This window comes from Mesoplodon mirus, assembly GCF_964341445.2.
Source record: "Mesoplodon mirus genome assembly, chromosome: 9".
NCBI lineage: Eukaryota > Metazoa > Chordata > Mammalia > Artiodactyla > Ziphiidae > Mesoplodon > Mesoplodon mirus.
The window spans coordinates 45,479,110-45,499,884 of record NC_138985.1 but is presented as its reverse complement, the minus strand read 5'-3'; the positions used below and the strand labels follow the sequence as shown (position 1 = coordinate 45,499,884).

Sequence of the window (20,775 nt, the reverse complement as noted above, 5' to 3'; positions counted from 1 at the left end):
CAAATTCTATGGAACCTATTCACTCTTTTTCCATGTACACTATCACCTCCACCCTTGTATCAGTAATTGTCATCCCTTGGCTGGGCTACTGCTAATGGTTTCCTAAGGAGTATCATTTCCATTCCTTTCTGCTCCTCCCTCTTTTATCTGTTCTATACCCTGCAGATATGGTGATATTTTGAAACACAAATTTGATCATATTTGCCCTTCTCCCCTGCTCATCCTGAACTTGTTTTAGTCCATCATACTACTTACCAGGCTCCTTCCCACTAAACAGATGTTGCTTGTACTATTTCATTGGCTTGGAATGCCCTTCCCCTCTTTTCTCCTAAGACTTTATCCTTCAGCCCGCAGCTCAACTGTCATGATTTTGGGAAAGCCTATCTTTGTCTCAATGACTAGGTCAAATTTCTCTACTAGGAGACCATACTGAATCGTGTACGTCTCCATTACAGTATTTCCTGAGAGTATGGTACTTTTCTGTTTTTGTTCACCATTGTCTCCTCAGTACTAGAACAATCTTGGCACACAGGCATTACCCTCAAAATGTCTCTTAATTGAATTAATGTGTGGAGGGGATAATTATCCACAATATTTGAGTAGGAATTGCAAATGATATGGCATTTGAGTTGGGCACTCTCAGTGTTATTATTGAAGAATAAGGTGGAGGAAGATGAATTAGGGATGTTGCTAAGCACAAAATTTAATAGTATTTGCTGGAATATTTAGATGTAAGTGGTAGGGGAGTTGAAGATGTTTCATAGGTTCATTGGAGAATGGTTGAGCCAATGACAGAGCAAGGTTTCAGCTAAAGAAATTCATGTTCAATTTATCAATGTTCTGAATTTGAGGTAACAAACTCACCAGGTGGAAATGGTTTGATGACATTTTAAAATGTAGGAATGGATATGGTGTGAGATTTCATCTAGACATCTTAGTCTGGTTGCCCTTCTGCTCCTGACAAGCAAAACATACTCCTTTCGTCATTTATTTCCTTATTGTCTATTCTTTCTTTTTTTTCTCTATCCCACTGTCACTTCCCTGGACTTTTACCTGGACTAATTCAACAACTCCTTAACTACTCTCCCTGCATCCAGTCTTGCTCTCCTGTAATCCAGTTTGCACTTTCACTCCAGAGTGACTTTTCCAAGACACCAGAATGTCATTTTCCTGCTGTGGATCCTTAAAATGTTTCCATTGACTGCAGAATAAAATCTGGACTCTTGATCAAAGCTTTATGATTTGATCCTAGAATTCCTGAATTTCACTTGCAGTTCCTCTCTCCAACCATACCAGACTACTTATCCTCAAATGACTCCTGCTGCCTTTCTTCCTTGCTTTCTACCTTACTGAAATCTGACTACAGATTAACAAAGTTATTCTGGCTGGGGAAAAAATACTATACTGACTAGTATGGAGACAAAAACCAAACCCAAACAAAAAGACAAGTAAACGCCTAGCCTTCAAGTTCAACTCAGATGTGGCCTCCTGCAGATTTCTTCTCTAGGAAAATTTATAGTTCCACTGGTTATCTGCCAGCTCACTGTAATTCTTAGCCCAAAGTTAGCTGCTTCACTGTCTCTTACATAGGTGAATTTAAGCTCACTATTTGGCATTTCTATCCTTGAGACTGTCTAATTACAAAGCGTTTGGCTACACATAATTTGTTGTCTCACATCTTTCTGGGCTGGAAATGTGCCCACAGATTCCTTCCCTTGACCTAAAGAACATGGATACCGGGGGTGGGGGAGGGGGTCATTACGCCTTGCGTCATCACGTGCCGAGAGGGTGGGGCCCTCAAGGGAACTGTAAGGAAGGGCGGAGTCAAGTAGAATGGGGCGGGGCTTAGAGAGGAGGGGCCACGGGGCGGGGCGGGGCCAGAGAGGAGTCGGGGGTGCTTCTGCCATTCAGCCGGTGCAAGCGGCGGCGGGAGGCAGCGCCTGTCGAGTCCCCTCGACGCTAGGTTCCGAGAGCGTCACTGGGACCACCGGCTCAGACCAGGGGCAGACGCGTAGTCGAGCGGAAGCTGGTGGCACCGAAAGCGGCGGCCGGAGTCCGAGCTCCAAAGGCGGGAAGTACCCGGGATCGGGGAAGCCCCGGGAGCAGCTTGGCGTCGCCTCCCTTACCCAAGGGGCCGCGGCGACGGTCACGGGGCGCGGCGCCAGAGCGCGCGACCCAGGCTGGGATTCCAAACAGGCGGCCCAGGCTCCTCCTCCATTCGGGCCGCCTCACCTGCGGGCAGCGCTGCGCCGCCTCCGCTGGTATAGACGGCACCTGCGTCGCCCGGCTCACCGGTCTCCGCCCCTCGACCGCCGGCGCCAGGCCCGGGCGGCGCACTTGGACTCGGGGCTGCGGGAGCCAAGGCTCTTGGGGTGCGGCGTCTTCGCCACCGCCCGGGGAGGGTGCAGGTGGAGCGGGCGCGGCTGCGTGGAACCCGGCGCCGGCCGCCGCCGCCGTCGTCCCGGTCGCCGCCGGGTCCCGGGAACCGGGCTGTCCGCGCCCGCTCCCGGGGAGGAGCCGCCGCCAGCCGGGCACCATGAACAGCAGCAGCGCCAACATCACCTACGCCAGTCGCAAGCGGCGGAAGCCGGTGCAGAAAACGTGAGTGTCTGGTGCGCGTCTTCTGCGCGGGGGTGGGCGCTCAGGCGCGCAGGTGCGGGAGGCCGCTCCACCCGCGCCCACATCCCCGCGGCCTGGGGATTAGGTCCCTTCCCCACGCAGTCCGTGGAATCGCGATTTGGAGGCCGGTCGAGAAACCCAGGCCTTGGGCTTTTCCGTGTTTAAAGATTGCATTTAAAAAATTGTGCCCCCCGTTCCCCAGTCTCCAGGGCACGCGCACCCTCGCACCCCCCCCCCCCATTTGTAGCACTGTTCACTGTGCTGTGGTCCTAATTTGTTGACAGCTCTGGTCTGCCCTGTGGGGCTGGTGGATTAGTTAAACTAAGCCCGTCTTGAAATCCCCTTTCACATTTAATATCCTCCTCGGTTAGGTTAGAGGACGGTCACCATTCTCACTCCTGATGCGGGGAGATGCTTTTAAGAGCTAAACACGTGCTGTCTGCAGGAAAGGGAATGAGTGCTTCTGAAGGTATTTTTTAGTCCGGTGCAACTGGCTTTCCGTTGCACTCTTATTTGGCAGTAATTTTGTAGCGCTCAGCGTGAACGCTTCGGTACAATGTATAGAGATGGTAGCAGTTTTGAGTGAGTGTAGTAGCCAGAATACAGTAACGGATTTGTATTTTCAGTCACCTTTTGGGGGAGCTTTCTTATCACTTTGGAGGTGGTTTTAGGGTCTGTAAATGATTTGGAGCTGGAATTATTGAAACAGACGTTTTCATTCTTAGCATCTTTCTCTAATTCCCTTCTCCCTCTATTTCCAAGTTTAGTCAGTTCTGATAGATTACAAACTTAGATTTTTTGTTTGTTTGTTTTGGTGGGGTATTTGTGTGAGATGGCAAATACTTTTTTTTTTTTCAGAAGAAAGAAAAATCCGTGCTTGAGACAGATTTACTTTTGTGAATTGGCAGTATTCATGTGTTTATTCCTAATTATTATCCCTGAGTTATTTTACTTCACATTTTTCAAACTTTCATAAGCAATGTTCAGAACACATTAAACAGTTACTCAGAACAAATCAGAAGTGCGCATTTGGCTTAAAACTTAATTTAGGTCACTAATCCAAACCAGAAAAATAACAGTTTAAGATTAATATTTTAAGACCAGTTTAAAAGTTAAATTATTCTGGAGTTTTAATTTCTTTTTAGAATTTCAGTGATTATAGGTCTTCAGATCTAGACTTGGCATTAACAGAGGATATTCATCTATAAATAGACTGATTAAAATTTGGAAGACTTATCCTGCAGTGTGGCCGACATTAGGAATACTGCCGAGTCAGCAGTTTTTGTCTTGGCAGTTCTGTTGACATTGGTTTATAATACTTGCGTTTTATAGAGTGGTTTCTTATATAAAAATGTATTTGTCTAATTTGACTTTGTCCTTAGTGGTTATTTAAAATTGAGAGGCGTCACAAACACTTCTATGTATTTATTAATACACTAAGTATACTTGGCATTATATATAATAGAGTTATCATAGGTTTTATGTATATGGTCAAAAAACCTGAAGGTGTCCCTGATGGATTTTTAAGTTACTGCATTTCAGTCAGTGTGTTACAGAAAGACCTAGATGACTTTAATAGAATGCTTTAATTTTTATTCATCATAAAGTTTAACATTTTTGGCTTCTCGTTAATGTTTTATTAAAGATTTTTCCTTTAAACATAGTACTGTACATTTTCTTTTATTTATGTAAGATGTACCTTTTATTACTTTATCTTAGCATTTTAATATACTTTCTAAGATGTTAGTATATTTGTATTTAATCATCTTTAGTACAATACAACTAAAGCGTTTCCACATTCACCCTTATTTTATTTAGTTAGTATAAATGTTTATCAGATCTTTATTGAGCATCATGCGTTGCTTTTAATCATATAAATGCCTTAAAATGTCACTGCTCCATAAGAAAAGCCTAGTGCTGGCATTTACAGAATCACATGAAATTGTTTATAAATTGTTTTTACCAGAATGAAAAAATGGGTAACTTAAAATGCAGTTAATCAAAGTCCATTTTAAGAATGGGGCCATAAACCCAATATTAAGTTTAATGTGTTTTTTTAGTTAAATTACTAGTTTGTGGCTAATAGGCTCTATAATATGTTGGCACATTGTCAGAAAAATTCATCTTGTTTGAGCTGAAAATGTTATTGAGATCTATTTAACTTTGACCCCTTAAGTCAGCCATTGTATCTTACTTAAAGAGAAAATATGTTGTAGCATAATTATAGGACTGTTAATAAGATGGCCATTTAAATATACAATTCCATAAAATTTTGGAATCAAGTGGGTGACATAATTTTAACCTGAAGCTCTTCCAATCTTCAATGGAATTTATTAAACGGGATAAACGCCCCCTAGTGGCAAAGTCCAACGTTGCAAATTATCTTAGTACAAAATATATTTTAAACGTGTTAAATTTAATCCCACTAAAGTATATAGTAGACACTCAGTAAATGTTTCTTTTCTTTTCGGAGTAATGAAAGCTAGAAGATTAAAGGATATGAAGCAACCTTGCATCTGATCCATGTTCCTAAAGAAATTTTCAAAGATACCCTTAGGAATAGGTTCTACTGTTTCCTTACATGTTCCTTAAAATAACCCTGCTCAAAAAAAAAAAAGAAAGAAAGAAAGAAAGAAAGAAAAAAACAATTTGTTTTTACTTAAATCCTCTTCTTGTTTTATTTTCTTTGGAGATGAAAGCCTTTTTGTACATTTCTTTAATTACTTTGCTGCATGAACATAGGTGAAAAGCACACTATTGAATCAAATAGAGTCTGGGTTTGTTTTCCCCTAATGATAATAACTTTGGATGTATTTTTGTAGTTTTTAAGTTCTATTAATACATAAAAAGTTTTAGTGGTACTTCAGTTTACGATATTTTTAGAAAATTAGTGCTGAATATTGGCAAATAATAGGTGTTGAGTAAATGAAATCTACACTTAAAAATGATATCAGCAGTGGTGGTGATCAAGCCAGCCATCATGAAGTGTCAGAGTTAGAAATAACTTCTCAGCCTTAGTTGACCCTTTTTACTTTGTTAACACACTAATAACATTAGTATAAAAGCAGTGTCTTCCTTGCTATGTTTGCTAAATTGCTCTTCATTCTATTGAAACCTAATGAACCTCACTTACACAATACCTACTTAGTTGAATAAAATTATATTTTACTGAAAATGTTTGATATAAACATACTATGATAAAATTTCCTAAATAGCTTCTAAAATAAAAATATAGGTATTTTTAGTTACATAGTTGTTTCTCCACTGTTGTTTTTCTTTCAAATAAGCTTTGTTCAGATAGTTTATACATAGTGACTATAAAGGCTCTCACATATTGGACCTATGAAATAAGTAAGTGAAAGTGATTAGTTATTGGTAACATTTATAAAAACAAATGGTGTAAAGAGGAAACAGTGAGCACTAGTTGAAAAAGCGCTAGTTCTAAACTAAAATTGAAAAAGTACTAGTTCTAAACTAAAAGATGAGGTCTACTTTTCTCACTTGTATAGGTCTGGGCAAGTGATTGACCAATAAGGCAGGCAGTCAACACCTACATTGCCACTCTCGCAACTAAAATTAGCAGAAGAATAGTATTTTGTAAGCTGTAAAGACTTCTAACAGAAATATAGATTCTATATTTAAATAATTTCAGCTTACATTATCACAGAGGAATCAATTCTCCTGTGAAACAGTAAGAGGCAGTATATGATTGCATTCTCAATTGTGGGTAATGAAATGTGCTACTCCACTGGTGAAAAAACTTACACAGTACATGCTTATTGGTGCATGTAATTTAGACACTTACTTAGAAATTAGTACCATGCAAATCGTTAACAACAGTACCTTTCTACTTCCATTCTTCTTTTAAAATTGATATTTTTGCATACTGGTTTTATATAACAAAAAAGTACTGTTTGTTAGTACTTATTGTGACATAAGCCTGCACAGTGCTTTACAGACATCATTTTATTTCATTTTTATAATAGTAGTATGAAAAGGTATTGTTATTTCAGTTTTCCAGATAGGGACCTGAGGTTCAGATTCAAAATTGTTAGGTAGTAAACGAAAGGATGAGTTTTAATATCAGATTCCAGGTCTTTTGGCTCCAAAGCTTACGTTCATTCCAACTTCGCAGTGCTGCCCAGGTAAGTTCAGTGATGCATATGGTACACCCATATACTAGGGATTTCCTTAACGCTCACTGTTTCTTCTCAAATAGTGCTCTGAAATAAATTATTTCCCTTTGCCCATACATGATTTGTGCTTGCTTGACTCCATACTTGCATTCATGCCCTTTCTTCTTAGAGTCTTTTCCTCCTATTTTCATTGATGTGCTAGCTACCTCCCCTCCTTTAAAACATTGTTTTCAGTGGCTGCATGGTACTCCCTTCTGTTAAAGTTCTGTCATTTATTTTGAGGCGGAAATTCTGGTTATTTCCAATCTTTAACTATTTCACCTAGTACTTCAGAGAATACCCTTGAGATATGTGAATTTCTATGTAAATTTTTAGTTCATTCCTTAGGAAAAATTCCTGTAAGTGGAAATTTGGGTACAAAGATATGATATACTTTTACGGTTGAGCCAAATATTATGCTCTGAAACATGCTGTCAAATTACTCTGCAAAAAATTTCCATTCCTATTGGTAGTCTGTAGGAGTGCCTATATCCTTGCATTTTTGCTTTAAAAATATTAAGTGTCAACTTCATAAGCAAAAAAAAAAATGGGGTAGATAATTGAACTTCTATGTTGGGATTGTATGTGTGGAATAATAGTGAGTATGTTTGCAGAGTTTTCTACTTGAGATGTCCTTTATATACTGATTTTCTTTGTCTTATGTTTTTCAGTTGTTTTTCTTTTCTTTTTTTTTTTTTTTGCGGTACGCGGGCCTCTCACTGTTGTGGCCTCTCCCGTTGCGGAGCACAGGCTCCGGACACGCAGGCTCAGCGGCCATGACTCACGGGCCCAACCGCTCTGCGGCATGTGGGATCTTCCCGGACCGGGGCACGAACCCGTGTAGCCTGCATCGGCAGGCGGACTCTTAACCACTGCGCCACCAGGGAAGCCCTCAGTTGTTTTTCAGTTTGCTCTTTTACCTTATTTTTAATGAAATACTATTTTGAAAAGTATTCATTTTAAATAACACATGCACATGAAAAAGTCAATAATGTGTATAATATTAAGTTTAGCATAGTAGGCATTATCTGTTGATGTTTTATTGTGATGGTTATGGTTATTAGTGCTACTTACTCTCTCCTCATCCTCCCCGTATAATTTTATCACAATTTTGGATTAAATTCACATGCAGTGTTTCCTTAACTGTAAGTATTGTTTATTGCTGAGTTAAGTAATATACTATGATTACATTTTCCTTTCTGTTCTCCATTGTCATTGATTTCACTTTTTACCTAATTTTCATCTTCATATTATTTATATCTGGGTTTAGCTGTGTCTTAGGTTTATCCAAGACACATTTTGTGTGTCTACCTCTGTTTTCTTTGTTTGGCATGATCTTCCAGAGAGAAGGGTAGTTGCAGAAAGCCATGTACTCTGCCATCATGAAACTGGAAGCGATTTACCTATCTTTAAGACCTGATGTAGAAGCCATATTTCCAGGAATCCTTCCCCCATTACTCTACCTGTACGTGAGCTCTTACCTTCCTGAACTCTCCAGCATCACTTTTATGGCATCTACATTATTGAGCAATACATTATGTTTGGTTTTTGGCTTGTTATAGAATGTATCTCCTCCTAGTAAGAAAGACAAGCTCTGTAAAGATAGGTCTACCTTTTATTTGTCTTTATAGCAACCAGAGCTTCCTAGTACCATATACATAGTAGGTATTTGAGAACATTTACTAATTTAACAATTGGCCACCAGTTAAAAATTTTCATGTTTTAGTGATGTATTCTATGTGGGTTCCAAGGGAAATACAAAGAAAAAAAGTGTATATTTTAAAAAGAAGAGGAAAAAGGGAACATTCTTAATGATTTTTTTCCGGGATTTTGGAAGTAACAGTGATTTCTAAGGCATATTTCATGTTCCAGTTTTCATTGTTAAAGTCTTGTGCTAAAGATTATATGCTGTTTGTACCTCATCACCACCCCTTAAGCATAGCAAAAGAGGGAAAGGGAAGAACCCATCACAATTGTAGAGCGGCTGCAGGAGAGCGACTGAAGAATTCAGACTCCTTACAAGTAACTGCCAGCCAGAATTCTCAGAAGTTTTTGTAGACATGTTTTTGCCTCACATAGGGAAGTAAAATATCCAGCTGTATTCAGAGTAACAGTGAAATTTGACTTAATTTGTGTCACAGATCCCCTCTCCAATATCACATTAAGTATATAATTTATGATGATAAACATTCAACATTTATATTCAGAGATAAATAAGTATGCACTGAAGCCATGGGGAGGAAATGAAGAATGCATGGGTTTAAGAGTTGGGCTTAATGGGGTGTACGTGGTATGGTAGAGAGATTTATCGAGAAATACTTCAATTTCCTAGATGTTGGAATGAGAGTCATACCGTAATAGATGCAGAGAAGCAGTGCCCAACTTCTGAAAAATATGAATGTGAGGACATTCAGGTACAGGGACTGGAAATAAACAAGTTACTGGTAAGTAGACTGAAGCAGTGAGAGTAGATTAAATCACCCACAGGAAAAAGCCGATAGAGCAAAAAACTCAGTACTGTGATAGGTATATCTTCGTTAGAAAATGCCACCTTAATCTCAGGATTACTGAAACTTTGTCTTTGCGTGTCATTTTGAGGTTTTATGGTAAATGTCATGAAAATATAAACACTTACAATTACAGTAATTTATGATTAAACTGGGTTGTTACGTTTTTCAACTTTGTTTCAAACCCTGAGCACAAGTGATGAGCCTAAGAGACATTTTAGCCTGGGATATTAAAAAGGCATTAAAGAGAGCATGCAAGCTGGCACCGGACATGCTATTGGGCTTGTTACTGCCAGTACTTATGGCATGCAGGGCTTCTAAAACAGAAGCATGGCATGTAGTCAGCTCAAGTCTTGCTTTCACAACAATTTTGAGTTACAGGTTGGGACAAGATTTTTGAGGTTAAGGTTTAAAAAAATAATAAATTGCTCCTTTCCCTGATCGATATCTACAGTCTCTCTATTTCAGGAGATGTCTGAATTCCAGATATCCCAAATCCAGTCTTGCGGGGACACTTATTTACATTTCAGATGTAGCCTTTTATTTAAATAGATGGTTGGCAGTATGTTTTGGCATAAGTTTAAAGACAATACAAAAGTAAAAGTACCAGCATAACTCAAGTGTAATTGATGTAGAATTACTCTCTATTTTTATTTTTTATTTTTTATTTTTTTATTTTATTTTATTTTTTTTAAATTGGGTGCTGTCCCAATTATCCTTTATTTGTAGTTTACCTTGAATTACTCTGGTAACCTATTGAGGTTTGTTTTTTTTTTTTTCCTCCAATTCACGCTGTCTCGGCACACGTACGTGTCACCAGCTTTTTTTTTATTATTATTTTTTTATTTTTATTTTTTTTATTTATGGCTGTGTTGGGTCTTTGTTTCTGTGCGAGGGCTTTCTCTAGTTGTGGCAAGTGGGGGCCACTCCTCATCGCGGTGCGCGGGCCTCTCACTGTCGCGGCCTCTCCTGTTGCGGAGCACAGGCTCCAGATGCGCAGGCTCAGTAATTGTGGCTCACAGGGCCAGCTGCTCCGTGGCATGTGGGATCCTCCCAGACCAGGGCTCGAACCCGTGTGTCCGGCATTGGCAGGCGGACGCTCAACCACTGCGCCACCAGGGAAGCCCCTACTCTCTATTTTTAATTACTTGGTGCATCTTTAATAGGTGTGGATAAGTATGAAGTATTTTCACAAAATAGTTCTGAATATTTCTCCTAAAATCGGTGACAGGGTGTCTCAAATCTATTACTTCAGCTTTAACAACAGTGGATTCGAAATGCCAAGTCCAGTGGGCACTTCTCAGGCCTGACTTTCCTTAATAACTGGGTGCATTTTTTTTTTTTTTTTTTTTTTTTGCATTATGTGGGCCTCTCATTATTGTGGCCTCTTCTGTTGCGGAGCACAGGCTCCAGACACGCAGGTTCAGCGGCCATGGCTCACGGGCCCAGCCACTCCGCGGCATGTGGGATCTTCCCGGACCGGGGCACGAACCCACGTTCCTATACCTAGGAAGTCAGCACGTCAGTTTAGTTGAGTGAACACTTGAGTCTGGCTATGTACCGAGCTTTGTGGTAGGTACAGAGTGCTGTGTTTAAGAATCTCAAGCCAGGCCTTACTTGTTATCGTCCCACTATCACTCCCTGTGGTCAGGCTCCAATCATTTCCTTTCTGGACACTTCTGATCAGCAACCATTAATTGAGAGTCCACTCTGTGTCAAGTACTATGCTGAGCACTGGAGATACAAAATGATTGAGTTGATATTGTAATAAGAGAACAAACAAATATATGCAATATAGGTTGCATAACACTTGACTTAGGAAATTCAATCTCAAGCTAAATATTCCATAATGTGCATAATAATACATTAGAGCTGTGGACAGTGTTGCATTGTGTATGGAAATAGTCTCATCTAGTGCAGGGTTGACTACTGCAAAAAGCCAGTGCAAGGCAGCCAGCAATATCACATGGAGAAACACCTCTAAACCTCTTTATCCTGCTGTTATTGTTATTTCTTTCTGTGTCCGAGCAGCTTGTCTTGCTTCCATGTTTGTGTTACTGTCTTCTCCCCAGTGTTTTATAATCATTACTGGAAAGCTACCAAGAGTGCACGACTAGATTTTATTTTCAATTACGGGAAATGCTGTCTGCACAGAATATTTCTCAATGGAATGGTGCTTGAGGCATTTACATAAGATACATAAAGTACAGTAGTCACCTGGGAGGAATCCAGTGGGAGTAGGTCAGGGAAGACTCTACAGTAAAGTGATCTAACTGAGCAGCGCTTTGAAGCTGGTTCACTGCTCAGTGTTCTGTGCTTAGCACGTGTTGGGTGGTCACTGTTTACTGAAGGAAGGCAGCCCTAACCAGCTTCCCCGTCTCTCTCTTTACCCTGTGCTTCACAGATAGGCCCTCTCACAGTTCACCGTGCCTCAGTTATGCCGCCTCCTGAAATCCTGTTCACCTTTCAAGTTGTAGCTCAGATACCACCTTTTCTATAAAAATCTTTCTTCAAGCAGTTGCTCACTGTACTCAGCTCCCGTCACACTTTTTGAGTGTATAGGAGAAGAATGTTTTCCTGGACCACCCAGGACGTAGGTGCAAATAAATATTTGCTTTAACAGGTGATTAGTCAGTAGACAGTTATTCAGTGAGGTAGACATGCATTATAGGTAAAAGTTGAGATTCAGTTGATTAATTGGAGAGATGCAGTAATTAGGTGTGACTTGAATTTGAGTATACACGTGACCAGGGAAAATAGCTAGAGATATGCTCACCAATTTCTGTTAAGTATGTAGTTACACGCATAGTCTAGAGGAAGTATCTACTGACTTATTTTGTATATATGCCACTTTACTAGTTTCTTACTCTTATTTTTTGTAGAAATAACATGAACTGTAATAGAAAAAAATAGAAATAGACAAGTTCTGAAGAAATTACTGGGTAGGGACATTGAAAAAAGCCTGTTAAGTTTTCATATTACTTTCTATTATCTTTTGGCATAAAGTATTACTTCTTCATGTCCATATAACATTGAAAACATGTTGTCTAGAAATGTTTTGATTGAATCAAATTAACAGCATTATACTCAAGCCAATTTCCACTCTTTCAGATGTAATTAATTTGAATTATCAAAAATGTATTTGTCTTCTCAGTAAAACTGGAGGAAAAAAGTCTTCATCATAAGAATGCTCCGGCTAATTCTTTATTTTTCTGGCAAATGGTGGGGTACAGAGACATGATCTAAAAATTACTTAGTTTTTTTAAAAATTAATTAATTAATTTATTTATGGCTGTGTTGGGTCTCCGTTTCTGTGTGAGGGCTTTCTCTAGTTGTGGCAAGCGGGGGCCACTCTTCATTGCGGTGCGCAGGCCTCTCACTATCGCGGCCTCTCTTGTTGCGGAGCACAGGCTCCAGATGCGCAGGCTCAGTAATTGTGGCTCACGGGCCCAGTTGCTCCACGGCATGTGGGATCCTCCCAGACCAGGGCTTGAACCCGTGTCCGCTGCATTGGCAGGCAGACTCTCAACCACTGCACCACCAGGGAGGCCCCTGTTTAGTTTTTTAATATCTTCTCTTTTTATATTTCAACATTAGGTGTCTGATGATCTGTAAATCCACTTTAATTAATTTCTGTTATGAAATCCTGGCTAAGGCTTTTGTGTGAAGTTCAGTTTCTCATTTCTGAACTCAAGTTCTACTCCTAACCATAAGTATCTTTTTTCTCAGATGAAAATCATGCTAAATGTTGGGATTTCATTGGATTTTCTAATTGAGACACAAACTATGATGGCTAATAATTAAGAAGGATTACTGACCAGTCATAAAAGCAAAATTTGCTGGCAATTGCTGGTAAACAGTTAACATCTAATATTTGTCACAATCAACAAATATCAATAACTAAAGTCAAATTTTTTCTCGCCTTAATATTGGAGGACCCCATTAGATGGCTGGAGGACCCTGTGGAGATGCCACAATGGCTTTGAGAAGTTGTCACTGACAGGAAAGTGTTAAATATAGGAAGCTGAGGATGATGAAGAACAGCTTTTTATTTAGGGTCGCTCCTATTTATTTGCAACATAAATGATGTCAAGATGATTTTTGTGGAGGATAGCAAAGGAGGCATAATTTTCACATAACTTACTGCAGATTTCTTTCTTCCCCCTAACAATAGATGTGTGTGAAGGGGAAAAACTCCTAATAGATTTGTTAATTGGGAATCATGTACCACAAGTGTATGAGATATATAAGAGGTACTCAGCATTTTCCTGTGATGGGTTCATAAGTTTTTAATAAAACATTATGAAGGAGTTTACCCATTCCCTTGTTTTTCTTAATTAAGATATGAAGGGAGCATTTTGAAAGGATTTATGTAAACCTGAAGTAGATTTTAGATGTTTGTTTTGTTAGAAAAATAGTTGAGGAGATGTTATAATGTGATCAAAATTTTTTCTTTATAGATTTTAATGTATTTTATGGAATTTTGTTTGTTTTTTAGTGTCAAGCCAGTCCCAGCTGAAGGAATCAAGTCAAATCCTTCAAAGCGGCATAGAGACCGACTTAATACGGAATTGGACCGTTTGGCCAGCCTGCTGCCTTTTCCACAAGATGTTATTAATAAGCTGGACAAACTTTCAGTTCTTAGGCTCAGTGTCAGTTATCTCAGAGCCAAGAGCTTCTTTGATGGTAAGACAGAAGGGTTTAATTTTTCTACAGTCGCTTACAAAATACTTACGTTGAATACGGCTGTTTCTGCTTCTGTGTTGAAAACTGCAAAAATGAGCCTTACGTGAAAAAGTTCTGTTTATTGCTGGATAGTAAAACTTAGGTAGCAAAGCCAAATTTTTAATATTTCTAAAATCAGTTTTCCAGATTGATTCATCAAACATATGCTGCCACTTAAATAATATGTGGTGTCATTCTTTGAAAATCATAACACTATATTAAGAAGGACACTTTCTGGTTCTTCTCCTTTCTACTCAATTTTTTAAGGTCTTTTTTTTAATGGAAAGAATAAAACACATATTAACTACTATGATATATTTTTGCTGGATTTCCTTCAATATGTTTCACAGATACATCATTTTATTTATCCTTTCAAAGTTATGTATACTTCTACTGCTTTATATTAACTATATGTTTGCTCCAGGAAAATGTAATTAATTTTTTTTTTCCATTGGAAAGAGCATTTTGTCACTGGAGTCAGTAGAGGTGGATTTCAGTCTCCGTTGTGCCACTGACAACTATTTGACTTTAACATGTTAGCATCAGTTTACTCTGCTTTAAGCTAGGGATTTGAACTAGGTGATATTTGTTACACTTTAATTGCACAGTATATCATAGTCATAAATTATTTTAAATGGAAGTTTTTGTTTGAAATAATGCTTCAGTGTGTCTTCTCATGTAAAATAATTCCTCGATTTCTCTTTTTGTCTCTTTATATGTCAGAAATAGATATTTTAGGAACTGTTCTGTCTTTTAAATATACCATGTCATTTTACCCATAGTAGTAAAGAATTAATGGTAAAATCTCAGTGACATGTCAGTGCTCTTAAACTTTAACATGCTCATAAATCACATAGGGACCCTGATAAGATGAAGGTTCTTATTCAGTAGGTTTTGGTGTAGCCAGAGATTTTGCTCTTCTTACAAACTGTCAGATGATGCTGATACTGCTGCCCTTGACATATTTACAGATACTTGAATTTGCGATTTGTGTGTAGAATATTGCAGAACAGTTACTTCCCTTTAGGTTTATGTTTAGATGGTTTGCTGTGTTTAGTCTGAGCATCTTTTTTATTTATCGGTTTGTTTGCATGCTCTTCATTTTAGATTAAAAATTATATAGTTTTTTTTAGGTGAGAAATTCTTTTATCATATTTAGAGTCAAAATATACCTTAAAATATTTGCATTTTACAGTAAAAAGGATAGCAAAACACAAGATCATGTACGAGCTTAAGTATTCAAGTTTTTGAAGAGCCAAAAAGGAAAAGGAGAATAATGGACTACCACAAAGCTGTAGTACAGTAATAAATGCCTTTAGGGAGTGCAGACTAAAGCAATAAATGTACTCCTTGGGTTTCTGATTCTTGGTCAAAAACTGCTCGACTAAATGATTAATATAATCCAATTACGAAGTTGCTTGGCTTTTTGTTGCTCCTACCCTGAGAAAACCATAATTCAAATAGAGTCATGTACCACACTGTTCATTGCAGCTCTATTTACAATAGTCGGGACATGGAAGCAGCCTAAGTGTCCATCGACAGATGAATGGATAAAGAAGATGTGGCACATATATACAATGGAATATTACTCAGCTATACAAAGAAACGAAATTGAGTTATTTGTAGTGAGGTGGATGGACCTAGAGACTGTCATACAGAGTGGAGTAAGTCAGAAAGAGAAAAACAAATACTGTATGCTGACACATATATATGGAATCTAAAAAAAAAAAAAGGTTCTGAAGAACCTAGGGGCAGGACAGGAATAAAGACGCAGACGTAGAGAATGGACTTGAGGACACAGGGAGGGGAAGTGTAAGCTGGGATGAAGTGAGAGAGTGGCACGGTCATATATACACTACCAAATGTACAATAGATAGCTAGTGGGAAGCAGCCACATTGCACAGGGAGATCAGCTAGGTGCTTTGTGACCACCTAAAGGGGTGGGATAGAGAAGGTGGGAGGGAGATGCAAGAGGGAGGGGATATGGGGATATATGTATATGTGTAGCTGATTCAGTTTGTTATAAAGCAGAAACTAACACACCATTTTAAAGCAATTATACTCCAATAAAGATGTTTAAAAAAATTGTATAGTTTAACCATTGTGATCTGGGTAATATACACTGATTTGAGGATAATAACTTCAGGGAAGATTATATATTTAAGTGTTCATAGTAGGCACTTATGTTTTCTCTGATCTATATAAAAAGCCTTTGAATTTTCAATCTTCATGTATAGCAGACCCTTCATCTTCTAGGTGAGTCACGTGATGTTCAGTGGTGGTGTGTGTGTGTATGTGTGTATGTATCAGCTGTATATTTATTTTGTGATCGAGCTAGAACTAGGTTTCCACATTCCCTCTGTTGTTCTTGCTGACCATATCTAAGTTACTTCTCTTTTCTGGGAACCATATATATATAGCAGAATCCTGAGAACTTTTCCCTAGATCTGTGATTCTCAAAGTATAGACCCTAGACAGTCAACATTAGTGTCACCTGGGCATTTGTTAGAAATGCCAGATCTTGGGCCCTACCCTAGACCAATGGAATCATAAACTCTGGTGGTGTGGCAAGTTTGGGAGCCCCCGTTGTAGATTGTAACCCCAAGGTCAATCCCAGCTTCTTGGAATACAGTCCTGATCTTCAGCATTTATTCACATGCTGTGCTGTTTGACCTTATGATGGAGGGTTCCGTGACATGTAAGATATGGTCTCTGTCGTTAGAGGGTTTATAGTCGAGAAGCCAAGGAGGCACTATTCCTTGACTTTGGTTAAGATGTATTGACATGATCATTTTGCCTTTTTGTTTCCTACTCCTCTATAATGGGAAATCAAGTTATATGTTAAAAAGAGAAAAAAAATGTATGGGTTGTTCCCTGTTTAGAAGCAGTGGAGTAGAATTGAAGCTGCTTGGAGAATAGCCAGTGTGCCATTTCAGTATTAACATACTTACTGCTTTCTAGGCTGTCTCTATGTGTGTGAGTATGTGTATATGCTTACACACATGCATACACATACATTAATATATGTATATTTAATGTAAAAAGCAGTCTCCCTCCCTCCCTCTCTCTCTCTCTCTCTCCCTCTCTCTCTCTCTCTCTCTCTCTCTCTCTCTCTCTCTCTCTCTCTCTATATATATATATATATATATATATATATATATATATTTCATGATTAGATGTGTATCCTGTTCAATACCTCAAGTAAAAGTGATTCCCAAATCTACCTTATAAAGAATGTCATAGTGTAGCGGGGCTCATTGTGGAATTCTCATTTGTTAAAAAGTATTTTCTTGGCTTTTCATTAATAAGTTTATTTTTTATTCTGGCTCAATGTATTTGACAGTAAGATCTTATTACCCTATTTGTGTCATTCCTTCATCAATTATCTTTTTTTTTAACATCTTTATTGGAGTATAATTGCTTTACAATGTTGTGTTAGTTACTGCTGTGTAACAAAGTGAATCAGCTATATGTATACATATATCCCCATATCCCTTCCCTCTTGTGTCTCCCTCCCACCGTCCCTATCCCACCCCTCTAGGGGGACACAAAGCACCGGGCTGATCTCCCTGTACCATGCAGCTGCTTCCCACTAGCTGTCTATTTTACATCTGGTAGTGTATATATGTCCATGCTACTCTATCACTTCGTCCCAGCTTACCCTTCCCCCTCCCCATGTCCTCAAGTCCATTCTCTACGACTGCATCTTTATTCCTGTCCTGCCCCTAGGTTCTTCAGAACCTTTCTTTTTTTTTTTGGATTCCATATATATGTGTTAGCATACGGTATTTGTTTTTCTCTTTCTGACTTACTTCACTCTGTATGACAGTCTCTAGGTCCATCCACCTCACTGCAAATAACTCAATTTCGTTTCTTTTATGGCTGAGTAATATTCCGTTGTATATATGTGCCACATCTTCTTTATCCATTCATCTGTTGATGGACACTTAGGTTGCTTCCATGTCCTGGCTATTGTAAATAGTGCTGCAATGAGCATTGTGGTACGTGACTCTTTGAATTACGGTTTTCTCAGGGTATATGCCCAGTTTGTTGGGATTTGTTGGGATTGTTGGGTCGTATTATCTTTAATTTTAGGTACTTTGAATTACTGGTTTTTATACTTTAGTATGCATCAGCATAACCTCGAAAGCCTGTTAAAATGCACATTCTAGCACATGCTCTTTTTATGCTGATTCTTTGTAGGTTTATGTAGAACCCAGGAATCTGTATTTTTATAAGCATTCTAGATAAGTCTGAGGCAGTGATTTAACCTGGTTTTGATTATGTCCTGAATTATTAAAAAAATTTTTTTCTTTGCCTTTAGAAAGACAAATCCAAATGTACAAAGTTTTAGAAAGACTATAAGTGTGATTTCAGGGTAGTGTGTATTCTAAGCAGTTTTGTAGGGTTGTTCAGTACAGGAACAGAGTTTGATGGAAGATGAGGGAAATAATGTGTGAAAAATCCCAAAGTCTTCCCCAGACCATCAGTTCTCTAGGAAGACAATGCAATATTTTGAAAAAAACACAGAGAATAAAATTTGCAAGTAATTCTTATGACCTGAACAAGTACTAAATGCAAATGAGGAGACTTGGAGCAGGCGGACAGTGATTAGGATTTTTGTCTGCGGTTAAAACCACTCTCCCACTATTAGGGAAAGAGTAGAGCGAAGTGAAGGGAAGCTCTAAGTGAATAACAGGATGCAAACAGGGGGTGTGTGAATTCCTGCGGAAAGAACAATATAAACGAGTAATCATACAATCTTGTTAGAGAGGAAACTCAAGTTTTACTGTAACAATAGATATTTTTCCAAGAAAATACATCTATTTATTGTGAGTTTAAATAATCCAGCTTGGATGGGATCTTCTTAAACTTTGGAGCCATGACTACTATACTTCTAAGACTGTCTGAAAAGCAGCACTTAAGTTTCAAGTACAACATTAATCTTTATCCATTTCTAATTAATCAAAACATTCTAAAATATAACTTTGAAGTACTTGAACAAGACTCAGTCATTGTGGTTAAGTTAGAAAGTGTTTCTTTGACATAATTAAACTGAAATCATTTTTAATACATTTTGTAATTCGAGATTGTGCTGTATTCTAAATAGTGTGCACTGTGCTGAATTCATGAAGAAGAAAAAGAGGGGAAAAAAGGCTTCTGCCCCCTAATAGCTCAAGGTCGAGTATCTCAGAAACTGTGACAAATACTGTATGTGAAATCCTTTAAAAATGTGCACATTAAGTATTTATAATGCAACATTTAGGGAGCATTTTCAAGGGAGGGAAAAGGATTAGAAGTTTCATTAGTTCTTAGTTTTGGTTTCAACTGAGGAACAGTGGGAACCTTTGAACGTTTAATCCTTGAAAACTCTTGAACTATATGTATTCTAGACAGTAAAGCTCAGAGAATTGTTTTTCAGTTTGTACACTCTTTATTTTACAGATGATGAAGCAATGATTATAAAATTTTCATTTTCATAATATGCTTTTTTTGGGTGCACTTAAATATGCCATTTATTGCCTATTTTTCTCACTAGAATGGAAGGTCCTTGAGAATATTATCAATATGTTTACTGTTACACCTTAAACACTTAGGACAATGCCTGACCCAGAGTGAGCACTCAATAATTATTTATTAACTTAATTGTATTAACATATCTGAAAAACAATGTGGAAATTCTAAATTATATACTTAGAAATATGGCTCTAGGGTTTAGTTTTTGACGTTAATATTTTGCTATTTCCAAATAAGCTTTCTGTTAATAGCCAATTATAATTATTGGTTCTATCAATTATATTCTTCTGTATTTCTAAATGTACAAATGCAAGGAATGTTTGTTTTAAGGAATCAGCAGTAAGAAATTTTTTACATGGCTTTTAATTAATTGATTGGCTGGATCATACAGTGAAACGTGTAGAAGTATTTAAGGATTCAATCTTCTTTGAACTACCTGTATCACTGTGCCCTTTCTTGGTGCTTTCAGTACTGCCCCTTACATCCTTGTGCCATCCTCTTTGCTCCTTTGCCTTCACTTTGTGTTCATTATCTTGTTCCTAGGCCTACGGTCTTTTTCTTCTTTGCTGCGTGTTCCTGTTGTATTAATACTTCCCAGTTGTCTGGCAATCTTGGTGTGTTTTTCAGTTTTGTCAGTATAGATAGGATGGAATAATAGGTCTCTGGATTTAAAGGAAGAAAATCACTCCCTTTGTAAATTTGATAGATTAAAAATTCCAGAATAAGGTGATACTTTATTTTTAATTTCTGCACAGTGGACACATTTAAACATGTTTAAGGATTAATAACAATGCTATATTAATAATAGATTAATTGAAATTGTAGAAGGTGTTTTAAGTTCTCTTCAGTTTCCTCAGTAACATTGTTCTTCTGTGTTACCTTCTATTCTTCCCTGCTTATTTTAACTGCTTAAAGACTTTTCTAAATTATGTATCTTTGAAGTACTTCTGTAGTGTCTTTTGTATTTTTAGGAAACAAATTTTAAAAATTCAAAATTGCTATTTTCTCATGTTGGTAATTAAACATAGTAAAGGGCAAATTTTGCATCTTGATAGATTAAATCAAAGTTGAGGGGAGCCTGAAGACAGAAAATGACGAAGTGGAGCTATGACCTGGCAAGTCAGTGCAGACTTAGGTTTTGGAAATATAGACTGAAAGCCTAAAATCTTTAACATCACGTTCACGCTTTTTCATCAAATTTCAAATTGTTAAACTATCCCTTTCTAATTTAA

The 20,775-nt window shown here is 38.1% G+C and overlaps 1 protein-coding gene across 1 annotated transcript in view; it reads left to right on the top strand.

Moving 5' to 3' along the window:
• The first annotated feature begins 2,436 nt into the window (after nucleotides 1–2,436).
• AHR (aryl hydrocarbon receptor) overlaps nucleotides 2,437–20,775 on the top strand; it is a 47,266-nt gene continuing 28,927 nt past the window's right edge. Inside the window, exons 1-2 of the mRNA XM_082633134.1 lie at nucleotides 2,437–2,601; nucleotides 13,800–13,987. Coding sequence (XP_082489260.1) covers nucleotides 2,537–2,601; nucleotides 13,800–13,987 — 253 coding nt within the window. The 5' untranslated portion in view covers nucleotides 2,437–2,536. The remainder of the gene's footprint in view (nucleotides 2,602–13,799; nucleotides 13,988–20,775) is intronic.